The sequence below is a fragment of the Balaenoptera ricei genome, chromosome 17 (genome assembly GCF_028023285.1).
Source record: "Balaenoptera ricei isolate mBalRic1 chromosome 17, mBalRic1.hap2, whole genome shotgun sequence".
In the NCBI taxonomy this organism is placed as follows: domain Eukaryota; kingdom Metazoa; phylum Chordata; class Mammalia; order Artiodactyla; family Balaenopteridae; genus Balaenoptera; species Balaenoptera ricei.
Window position 1 is genome coordinate 38,612,188 of NC_082655.1, and position 11,907 is coordinate 38,624,094.

The 11,907-nt window shown below is 41.6% G+C and overlaps 1 protein-coding gene and 1 non-coding gene across 3 annotated transcripts in view; both read left to right on the plus strand.

Moving 5' to 3' along the window:
- RPL30 (ribosomal protein L30) overlaps positions 1–11,907 on the plus strand; it is a 451,366-nt gene extending 439,459 nt beyond the window's left edge. Inside the window, exons 1-5 of one of the 2 annotated variants that reach the window (XM_059901562.1) lie at positions 8,501–8,551; positions 8,658–8,709; positions 8,971–9,116; positions 10,938–11,068; positions 11,808–11,907. In XM_059901562.1, the coding sequence (XP_059757545.1) occupies positions 8,689–8,709; positions 8,971–9,116; positions 10,938–11,068; positions 11,808–11,857 (348 nt within the window). In that variant the 5' untranslated portion in view covers positions 8,501–8,551; positions 8,658–8,688 and the 3' untranslated portion in view covers positions 11,858–11,907. Of the gene's footprint in view, positions 1–8,500; positions 8,552–8,657; positions 8,710–8,970; positions 9,117–10,937; positions 11,069–11,807 lie in introns of those variants that run through there. The other variant, XM_059901563.1, reaches the window with a different exon arrangement.
- Positions 11,498–11,629, plus strand: LOC132352153 (small nucleolar RNA SNORA72). Its single transcript, XR_009498616.1, has one exon. It is a non-coding gene; the product is annotated as a small nucleolar RNA SNORA72 (small nucleolar RNA).

Sequence of the window (11,907 nt, forward strand, 5' to 3'; positions counted from 1 at the left end):
CTAGTTGCGGCAAGCAGGGGCTACTCTTTGTTGGGGTCTGCGGGCTTCTCATTGCCGTGGCTTCTCTTGTTGCGGAGCATGGGCTCTAGGGAGTGCAGGCTTCAGCAGTTGTGGCACGTGGGCTTCGGTAGTTGTGGCTCGTGGGCTCTAGAGCGCAGGGTCAGTAGTTGTGGTGCACGGGCTTAGTTGCTTCCCGGCAGGTGGGATCTTCCCGGACCAGGGATTGAACCCCCCTGCCCTGCATTGGCAGGCTGACTCTTAACCACTGAGCCACCAGGGAAGTCTGGTGATGTTAACTTTGATCAGTTAGTTAAGGTAGGTTTCTTAACTACCTAGCAGTTAGTCTGCTAGGTTTCTCCACTGAAAAGTTACTATTTTACTCTTTGTAATTTATGGGAAGAGAGTTTAAGACTAAGTATCCTGTATCTCATCAAACTTTTAAAAAAATTTTTATTTTATATTGGAGCATAGTTGATTAACAATGTTGTGTTAGTTTCAGGTGTACAGCAAAGTGACTCAGTTATACATATACATGTATCTATTCTTTTTCAAATTCTTTTTCCATTTAGGTTATTACAGAATTTTTTTTAAATTAATTAATTAATTAATTAATTTTTGGCTGTGTTGGGTCTTCGTTTCTGTGCGAGGGCTTTCTCAAGTTGCGGCAAGCGGGGGCCACTCTTCATCGCGGTGCACGGGCCTCTCACTGTCGCGGCCTCTCGTTGCGGAGCAGAAGCTCCAGACGCGCAGGCTCAGTAGTTGTGGCTCATGTGCCTAGTTGCTCCGCGGCATGTGGGATCTTCCCAGACCAGGGCTTGAACCCGTGTCCCCTGCATTGGCAGGCAGATTCTCAACCACTGCGCCACCAGGGAAGCCCTATTACAGAATACTGAGCAGAGTTCCCTGTGCTATACAGTAGGTCCTTGTTGTTATCTATTTAAAGTGTAGTAGTGTGTACATGTCTCATCAAACTTTTATCTGCTAATTTAGCACACATTAATATTCTTGCTTGGAACACTTACTACTATGATGGTTATCAAACGGTGGTTTTTCTAATTTCCTAATTTCTACATTATTCCATCTACATTTATTATTGACATTCTACTGTTAGGGAGCACTTTCCCTTTCCCTCCATTTATTATTCATTTATTTAGAGCAATAAATACTCATTAATTCTTATATTAGTCAATGAGTTATGTTATCATCTGTGTTAGTTTGCTAGGGCTGCCATAACAAAGTACCAGACTGGGTGACTTAGACAACAGAAATCTATTTTCTCACAGTTCTGAGGCTGGAAGTCTGAGATCAAGGTCAGCAGGGTTGGTTTCTTCTGAAGGCCTGTCTCCTTGGCTGGTAGGCAGCAGTGTTCTCCATGTATCTTCACATGGTCTTCCTGACATGTGTTTCTGTGTCATAATCTCCTTTTCTTATAAGGACACCAGTCATATTGGATTGACATCATTTTACCTTAATTACCTCTATAAAGGCCCTAGCTTCAAACACAGCCACATTATAAGGTATAGGGAGTTAGAGCGCCAACATATGAATTTGATGGGGACACTATCAGCTCATAACATCATCATTATTTATTTTGATGCTCAAAATGCCTAAAATTTGTCATATTTCCCTCTATGGGTCATGGGGTACACAGCTATGGACATTACCATATGTTTAGAGGTCTCTCCCTCCCTCCCTCCCTTCATTCCCATCTTCCCTTCTCCTCCACCTACTGATCCCTTCTCTTTTCTCTCTCTCCATCTTCCTCTCCCTCTCCCTTCTGCAGCACAAGCCAGATGAAGCCTTGGCCATCCAGCAGTCGGTTCACAAATCCCTTGGTAGGAAGAGGAGACTGGGTATCTTTGAGGAAGTATGCTTCATAACATTACAAATATGTACTGTGATTCTTCTCCTTACCTTCTGTCTGGGGTTACTGTGCCCCAAGGAAAGAGAAGTACTTTGAAAGTGGCTAATGATTTGGCTGGATTCCAAGTCAAGAACTGAGAAGGAGCAAGAATACAGGATTAGTGCCAGGAAGTTTAAAGGAGGAATGTGGATGGACCTTTCAGAATAAGCCTAGATTTGGGAAATATTTATTTCTTATATAAATGTTATCAAAAGGCCCTGTAGAAGTCAGTGTGGGCTGCCATAACAAAATACCATAAACTTGGTGGCTTAAACAATAGATGCTTATTTCTCATACTTCTGGGGCCTAGGAAGTCCAAGATCAAGATGCTGGCCAATGTGGTTTCTGGTGAGAGCTTACTTTCTAGCTTATGGATGGCAACCTTCTCACTGTGTCTTCACATGGGGGGTTGCGGAGGGGGGCAGATCTTCCTCTTCTTGTAAAGCCAGAATCCTATCAGATTAGGATTCCACCCTTATGACATCATTTAACCTGAGTTACCTCCTAAAGACCCTGTCTCCAGATTGAGCCACAGTGGGGGTTAGGCCTTCAACATAGGACTTTGGGGTGGGCCACAAGTCAGCTCATAGCAGGCTCCCACTTCAGATGATTCTCTTTCTTTTTTTAAGTGAAAGCCACATTCTATTTAGCTAGTGAAAATGTTCAAAACTCCATTGTTACAGAAAGGGATGCAATCACTCACAGATTAAATATAAATACATGACTTGGAATTCTCTGAATCTTAATGCTTTTGTGCTAAACCAGGGCTTACTGAGCCCAGGTAAGTTCCCCCTTTTCCCCATCATTTATTGTTTAGGAGTTGACTTGGGTATCTTACTTTGCCTCAGAGATAATTTGTTATTCAAGTCATGGTTTCTTCCATTTCTTTCAGAGGAAGCATTTTATAATCAGGTGAACAGTAATAATCAGGTGCCCCATGGATGTTAGGAGATCTTTCTCACGAGCCACCCCAATGCTTGCTCAATGGGCTCAAGTATAAAATGACAAGGATAGAAGGTATGTATGGGCTCAAACCACTTAACATGGTTTTCCTGGCTGAGTGCCTAATTTGCCAGCAGCAGCAAGAGTAACCAACTGTAAGCCTCTGAAATGGTATCCTTACTTTGAAGATCTTCCTTGCAGAAGACTTATTGGACCTCTTTGGGGACAGTAGAGAATCTTTACTGTAATAGACACTGGATTAAATTTGCTTTTCCTGCCCATCATGCCTCTGCCAACACCATCAATTAGGGGATGGTATTATCAAGCCATTACACATCCATCAAGACATTACATTCAGTATCATATCTTATCAAAGAACTCACTTTACTATGAGACAAGCAAGGTAATAGGTTAATTTCTATGTGATTTACCAGTCTTTCCATATACCTCATCATCCAGAAGAAGCCAAACCTATAGAATGATAGGGTGGCACTCAGTTATGGCACAGCCAAGGTAAAGCACCTTTGAAAGTTGGGATGCTATCCTGAGGTTTGCAGAGTGTGCTCTGAACCAGTGACTAATAAATGGTGGTGCCTCCCCCATGACCAGTATACACAGATCCAGTTCTTGCTCTCCAGGCTTCCTGTTCATTTGGTGAACTACAAAATAAATTCCTTTTCTGCTTAACTGGCTAACTTGTTTCTATTGCTTACAAAATAAGTATCTAAACTAAGATATAATGCTTACTCTCCCTCCCCTCTCCCAGACCACACTCATTCTTAGCAATTACCAGTCCTGTCTTATTCCTTTAGTCCTGTCTTGATAACATGGAATCATAACCGATACTGTGATTTTACAGGCTGATGTGTTACATCTTGAAGGCATAGTTCATAAATGTTTTTTGCCTTCAAGGACTCCTTTTATCACTTTTCTTTGACATACCCGTGTTATGATGTTGTCACAAAATTGCATTTATTATCTATTTCTCCATTAAGTAATCAGGGACATTTTCTGATCAGCATGACATGCAGTGTTATGGAATTAAATTTTAGTTAAAAGAAAAAAAAGAAGCCTGTGCATTATAGCTTTATTAAGAATAAAAGTATATGTTAGACTTTTCAAATTATTAAAAATAAAATGTAAAACATCATACTTTTGTGGACGCTTAGAAACACAGGAATCTCATTTAACACTAAAATTTCAAAAACTGACTCTAAGAAATGTAAAACTACTCTACTTTGCAAAAGTGTCACTCCGCCACAGTAAAACAGTGAATAAAGTGCTCTGGGTTCTTTGTATCCAAGAGTATAAAAATATACCCATTTTGAGGAATGGAAAAATGATTTTTAAGAAAATAGGAGAAGGTGTTTCTCTGCTCTATTTTTTTTTTTTTTTGAATTTTGGTAGGAACTTTATAAATTTATTTATTTATTTATTTTTGCTGTGTTGGGTCTTCACTTCTGCGCAAGGGCCCTCTCCAGTTGCGGAGAGCGGGGCCACTCCTCATCGCGGTGCGCGGGCCCCTCACCACCGCGGCCCCTGTTGTCGCGGAGCGCAAGCTCCAGACACGCAGGCCCAGCAGCTGTGGCTCACGGGCCCAGCTGCTCCGCGGCACGTGGGATCCTCCCAGACCGGGGCTCGAACCCGTGTCCCCTGCATTGTCAGGCAGACTGCCAACCACTGCGCCACCAGGGAAGCCCTCTCTGCCCTATTTTTAATGCAGTGCAGTCTGGAGCATTCCCAGTCTGAACAGAAAGGGGTATAGGAGAAATATTTTGGATTCTTCACTATTGTGGAGGCAGAAAGGGTGGAGAGGAATAGGTGGCATTTATTCCCTCTTGTCCTCTATGGGTTCAGAATTCGTGTCTCAGCGTACGTGTGTTTAGCTAGCTGAAAGGCCACCAACATTCACTGAGTTTACACAGGGTCTTTTCACTTGGATTCACAATCCCTCCCTCTCCCTACTTTATTTCTGAGCATGTTTAACGTCCAGGGTGCCTTAAGAATATGAAGGCTGAGTTAGACAAATAGAATTCCAAATCATTAATGGGTTGTTTCCTAATTTGGACATTGAATAAGTAATAGTTGATGACAATGAATATGATAGATTTAATTGCTTAACAATAAGGGGATGGGCCAGTGTACTGAACCAATGAATAGCAGATGATCTTGTTGGTATTTGCTCTAACAGAGAATGCAGCCTGTCACTTTTCATTCTCACAGCAAGTAAAAACCAGAAGCACAATAAATGCAGGTGCCTGCAGAATTCTCAGAAATTTAGAGCAGTGATTTTGGGGAAGGAAAACCAGAGAGCCTTGTGTGAATTCTGTCCTGTCACATTTACCTGTTGGTATTCTTTCTAAATCACTCTAAAATGCTACAGACTAGCATCCAGAAAAAATAAAATAATGTCTGAATGGCAAAGTCCTTTCTTGAAACATATAAATTCCTCGACTTTTTGGTATGAAGATTTTCAAACTCACAAAAAGTTGAATAGTACGATGAATACCTGTATACCCCCCACTTTGTTTTTCATTTTTATTTTTTAAAATATTCTTGGGGGTTTTTTTCTGTAGTTTTACTTATTTATTTATTGGCCACGCTGCACAGCATGCAGGATCTTAGTTCCCTGACCAGGAATCAAACCCAGGCCCCCGCCGTGGAAGCGCAGAGTCTTAACCACTGGACCACCAGGGAAGTCACACCTCACCCCCTCCCCCTGCACTGTAAAGTCAACAGTTGTTAACATGTTGCTGCATTTGCTCTACCTACTTGTTTATCTATGTTTATTTTAGGATTTTATTTACATTTATTTTAGCAATTTGGAAGTAAGTTGCAGGTATCATGACACTTAATCTGTAAATACTTCAATACACATCTATTTAGAATAATGATGTAGGGGCTTCCCTGGTGGTGCAGTGGTTGAGAGTCCGCCTGCCAATGCAGGGGACATGGATTCGAGCCCTGGTCTGGGAAGATCCCACATGCCGCGGAGCAACTGGGCCCGTGAGCCACAACTACTGAACCTGCACGTCTGGAGCCTGTGCTCCGCAACAAGAGAGGCCGCGACAGTGAGAGGCCTGCGCACCGCGATGAAGAGTGGCCCCTGCTCGCCGCAACTAGAGAAAGCCCTCGCACAGAAACGAAGACCCAACACAGCCAAAAATAAATTAATACATTTATTTAAAAAAAGAAAAAAAAAATGACATGACTTAAAGTAGCTATTTTTAATGAAAGTAATAGTAATCTTCTAACACAGTGGTCAACAAACTATGGCCTGCAGGCCAAATCCTGACTTTGTAAATAAGGTTTGATTGGAACACAGCCATGCTCATTCATTCAATGAATGCAATTCATTCATTTACATATTGTGGCTGCTCTTGTGCTACACCAGCAGAGTTAAGCAGTTGCCAAAGTGACCATATGGCCCCAAAAGCCTAAAATCTTTACTATTTGGCTCTCTACAGAAAAAGCTTGCCAACTCCTGCTCTAATAAATACAAGTGTGGAAATATTTACAAAATCTTCATGAGCCAAAGGATTTGACTGTCGTTCTTGCATGGCAAGTGTTTCTTCTCCTAGCGTTTGGGTTTTGCAATGTTGTGACCACAACTTAAGGTGTGGATGGGTGGCTGCAGTGGGGAGTTAGGGAGATAGGAGTGGGACTGAGGAAGAGAACTAACATCCACTGCACACTTATTATGTACACGGCCCTGTGCTAGGTGCTTCATACACCATTACGTTTACTGTGATCCTCATAACAATACCATGAGGTAGACATTATTATTCCAGTTTTTTGATGAGGAAGCTGAAGCTTAGAGAGGTTAGACAATTTGACCAAAGTCCTGCAGGTATTAAATAGAAAAACCAAGAACCTAAATATATCTCCAAAAAGATATGGCAAAAATCAGTTAAGATTCCCTAGGAAGAATTCTCAAACATTTTGTGGTCATGATTCATATATATGAGTGTACGGATGAATGAGTACTTTGGGCTTCCCTGGCTTCCAGTACAAAACCACGGTAAGATCCCTGTGAGAAAGCACCTAAGGCCCTTCTTTAAAATATAGTGAGGACATTAAGAAAAAAAAAAAAAAAAAAAAAAATATATATATATATATATAGTGAGGACATATATTAAGAACCAGAAATTTGGTATTATAAAATGAAAAGCACCCAGGAAAGTCACCTCAAGTGCTTTAATCATATACTTTCTAAAATGCGGGTAATATTTGGCCTGATTACTTTGAGGGAAAGTAGATATTAAAAAGCATTCAAAGTATAGGGCTCATTATAAAAGTGTAAGGCATCATTAGTTTGTGTCTCTGTCTAAGCATGCATGCCTCAGAACCAACTAGGCTATTCCATTCCTCTCTACTTCTGAAATTTAAGTATGTATGAGAATCGTGGAGGCTGCTCATTAACCTCAGATTCCCAGGCCCCACATCCAAAGATTTCTTCCACAGACCTGGGTGGGGCCCAGGACTCAGAATTCCAGGTGATTCTGAATCAGGTGATCTGGGAGCCATACTTTGAAAAATACTGCTTTAAGATATAATTGATGTTTCACAAGCTCTATTGAAAACAACCACTTTTTTATTAAAAAGGAGCTCTTTACGTAACAATGCATGCTGTAAAATAATCCAGTGTAAAATAATTCAAGCAGTACTGAAACATACGAAGTAAATGTTCTCTCCTCACCACCTACTCTTATCTCTCTCATCCAAGATACGTTCCGATGATTAGCTTTCCAGACTTGAATTGTCTATGCATATACCAACATATATACTGGTTAAGAAGGATGAACATTTGATGTTGTTTCTATTTTTGTTCTGCTATTAAAAATTAATGCTGAAATAAATATCCTTATTCTCATGTCTTTGGGCAAGTGTGACTGTTCCTGTAGGATAGATTCCTAAAAGTTGACACACGATGACAGCTTACCTATTGGTCAGATTTACCTTTTTTTGCGTGTGTGTGTGTGTGTGTGTGTGTGTGGTGGTGAGAGGCTTTCTGTGCCTAATATTTTGATTGATTCGTTACTGGATATCTGTATCAAGGTCCAACGTTCACAACAAAAAGATTTTTAATTAGACCTGTTATCACTCCCAGTGAAAATTCGGCTTACAAGTTCCCACTAACACGGCCACAAAAGAGATGAGTTTACGGGAGCCAGAGGGGGGCGTCACCGTTCTCCGGCAACTTGGGTGAGGGCAGGGGAGTGCACGGAGCTGCTTCAACCCCGGCGGAACCGACGGCAGAGGGTAGACCCGGGAGCTGCGGCACACCCCGGTCCTCCCCGAGTCTCCTCAAGAGCCCCAACTTGGGGCAGAGATGCGCTCAGCGGCGCTAAGACCGAGGTCCAGCCGCCGCCACCGCCGCCTCTTCTCACCGTCCCTCCCGCCTCACTCTCAGTCGGCTTCTCCAACTCGTGTCCACTTTCCTCACTTCCTCAGTCCTCAGCTATGAGCAGCGGAACACACACGGCGAGGTTTACGGCCCGCAGCCGGCAGGTGGGCAGTCAGCGGCCAAACCAATTCAAAGTCCGTAGAGATACCCACATCACCCCTTCTCTTCTTGCCCCGCCCCTTCCGCTTGTGATTTGCTTCCGCTTCCGGTCTCGGGGGTCCCAGCCCCGACGTGAAGAGCTTGGCATTGTGGGATATCTTTCTTTTCTCGCTCTCCGGCCATCTTGGCGGCTGCAGTGAGTGAGTAGGCTCCTCCGTACCGAGGTTTAAGCCACGCGGGGAGTCCAGGGGGTTGCCGTTTGGAGCTTCGGATCCTAAACTTCCTGTCTTGTCCTCTGTGTTCTAGACTGGGGGCGTCCCGCGCCTAAGGCAGGAAGATGGTGGCCGCAAAGAAGACGGTAAGTGTAGCAGGCCAGGGCCGGAAGCCTGTTCACGTGGAGAGATGAGTCTCGGCCGGGGCGGGCAGGTCCGAGCACAGTGGGCGCACAGCGTGCCCGCTGGCCTTGTAGGGGTCCAGAATGAACCCGAAGGACTCTCTCAGGGATTTGGGACCCTCTACGGAGGTTTTATTAAGGGGTTCAGCTTCCAGGAAGCTGGATCCAGTTTTGAGTGGTTAACAAACAAGGCCTTCAAGTCCGTGTTACATGTTTGCTTTGTAGAAAAAGTCACTGGAGTCGATCAACTCTAGGCTCCAGCTGGTTATGAAAAGTGGAAAGTACGTGCTGGGGTACAAGCAGACTCTGAAAATGATCCGACACGGCAAAGCGAAACTGGTCATCCTCGCCAACAACTGCCCAGCCTTGAGGTAATTGAAAGAACCTGAGTATGTTTGTCTCCCACTGCAAATTGGTCGTGAGCGAATATCCGGGAATGTGAACTTGCAATCTGGGTAGCATAAACTGGGTATCGTGTAAAATTTTGTATTACAAAGGGACACCTGGAGAATAATTTAACGGTTGTTGATTTTTGGCTCTTGATTTTTCTCTTCCTCGTCATATTCTCTCCTCGTATGAGGTTCTCTTTGGGAGAAATGCGTGGCAGAAGGGGTAAAAACCAGAGAACGTCGAAGTTTGAGGGCAGCGCAGAAACATAACTTGTGTGTCCTGCCTTTTGGGTCATTTTTTTTTAACTTTGAGATGCTTTAAAAGAGCTTCATTTTATGAACTTGTTGTAGTGTAGAAAAGCTAAGGTCAGAAAAGTTCAGGCTGGCCTGTGGAGCTGCAGGTTCCCAGTTCCCCCAGTTTTTACTTGCCTCACTGTTTTGAAACTGAATTTAATGGGTATTGTAACTAAGTTAAAGAAACTTGGGCCATGCAGAATATAAACCGTGTTTTCAGTCCCTTTCCCTTGTTGATTTTTCTATGGTAATACATAACCTCACAGCGTTTCATATAGTGTCTGTAGGTAATTGGCAAAGCCTGGAGAGATCTCTTCTTCCATCCCATCCCCTCCCAAACCTTTGGTCTTATTCCAAACCTTTCATGCTTACCTTCTATAGCAGTGCTTTTCAAACATGAATATGCACACAGTCACGAATGATCTGGTTTAAATGCAATTTCTGATTGAATGGATCTGGATTGGGGCCTGAGATTATGCATTTTTAACAAGCACTTTTTGGCACTACTTGTCTGCGGATCCACACTTTTGAGTGAGTAGTGGCAACAGTGTATTAGGACTCCCTTCAAATTCGTAAAACCATTCATGTCTACCTACTTAGTGGACACAAAACTGCTAACTCTGGGTAAGCACAAGCATATGGCATTCCTGGTTTTATTGCACTTCACTTTATTGCGCATCGTAGATACTGCGGGGTGGTTTTTTGTTTGTTTGTTTTTTGTTTTTTTTTTACGAATTGAATGTTTGTGGCAACCCTGCATTGAATAAGTCTGTAGGTTCCAGTTTTTCAACAGCATTTGCTCACTTCATGTCTATGTCACATTTTTGTAATTCTCGAGATATTTCAGACTTTTTCTCTGTTATTTGTTATGGTGATCTGTGATCTTTGATGTTACTACTGCGACTCCCAGAAGGTTCAGATGATGGGTAGTTTTTAAATTTATTTATTTATTTTTACAATAAAGTATTTTTTAATGTATGTACGTTGGTTTTTTTAGACACAATGTTGTTACACACTTAATAGGCTACAGTATAGGGTAAACACAACTTCTGTATGCACTGGGAAACCAAAAAATTCCTGTGACTAGCTTTATTGCAGTATTTGATTTATTGCAGTGGTCTGGAATGAATATGCAGTATCTGAGGTATACCTGTAGTATCACTCTCCATCTAGGTTTCAGAGCACCAGAGGGTGATAGAAATGGCTTAGAAGTTGTCATGGGAATTATATAATGTAAAGTGTCTGGCGATAGTAAATGCTAAGTAAATGATAATTTTATTTTGTACTCTACTCTTTTCCACGAGCACAGGTATTTACTGGTTGTCCCATCCCTTGTAAGGGATCCAAGGAAAGATGGTTTGTATTGAATAATGGATATGGTAATGTTTTTAAGAGTAATAACTGGCTTACTGTTTGAAGGCCTTACCAACATTAGAACTAATGAGAGAAGTAACATTTAATCTGTGTCACTTGGTATGGTATTTATTTACCTTCTTTTGGTTCCCAAAGGAAATCTGAAATAGAGTATTATGCCATGTTGGCCAAAACTGGTGTCCATCACTACAGTGGCAATAATATTGAATTGGGCACAGCGTGTGGAAAATACTACAGAGTATGCACACTTGCTATCATTGATCCAGGTATGCTTTTTAAATCATAAAGTAATGCTTTTCCTTTATAATGTAATACAAGTATTTCTTGCTATACAAATGTCTTTGGTTTCTAAGTTCAGATGTTGAGGATTTGGATATAGCAAGGGATATGCTGTAATTTTATTTTACAGAGCATTGATAATGAATGTCAGTACAGAATTACCTTTTTATAAATGAAATTCTTTTTACTTTGAGATCATGAGTTTCATTTTATGCAGCACCTAAGCAATGATGACTTTAGGGCCTTGGTAAAAGGTGAAATTATAAAGGGACAGAATAATCAGGTGAAACAGTAGAAAAAAGGAATGTTTACTGGCTGCCTGAGAACAGATGGATAAAATTAAGTTGAGAAAAAGAAGGGCCTACAAAAACATGTCATGTTTTGAACTTACGAATTTTTAATTAATTCATAAAATACTGCGAATATTCTCGCTGTTCTGATTTTGTAATAATCAGGGCAGGCTAAACATTCGCTATATTAAGACCATGCATGTGTCCCCAGACCTAGTTCTTTTCCTAGGTCTGGTTTTATAAATGCTGGTGATAAACCAAGTCTGATTTACATGATGAATCTTATGTGGGAAATGTCTGTGACTCTAGGTATCCAATCAACCTTGAGAAATGGTAGCACAGCTAGTGTAATAACTTTTGAAGATAACCATTGCTAATTTGATGATTACCTGTTGACATTAAATGAATTGTAAAATTATTGTGTTTTATTTTCTAGGTGATTCTGATATCATTAGAAGCATGCCAGAACAGACTGGTGAAAAGTAAATCATGCACAATTTTTCTTTAATAAAACTGGCCAGAGCTTCTTTTAAAAA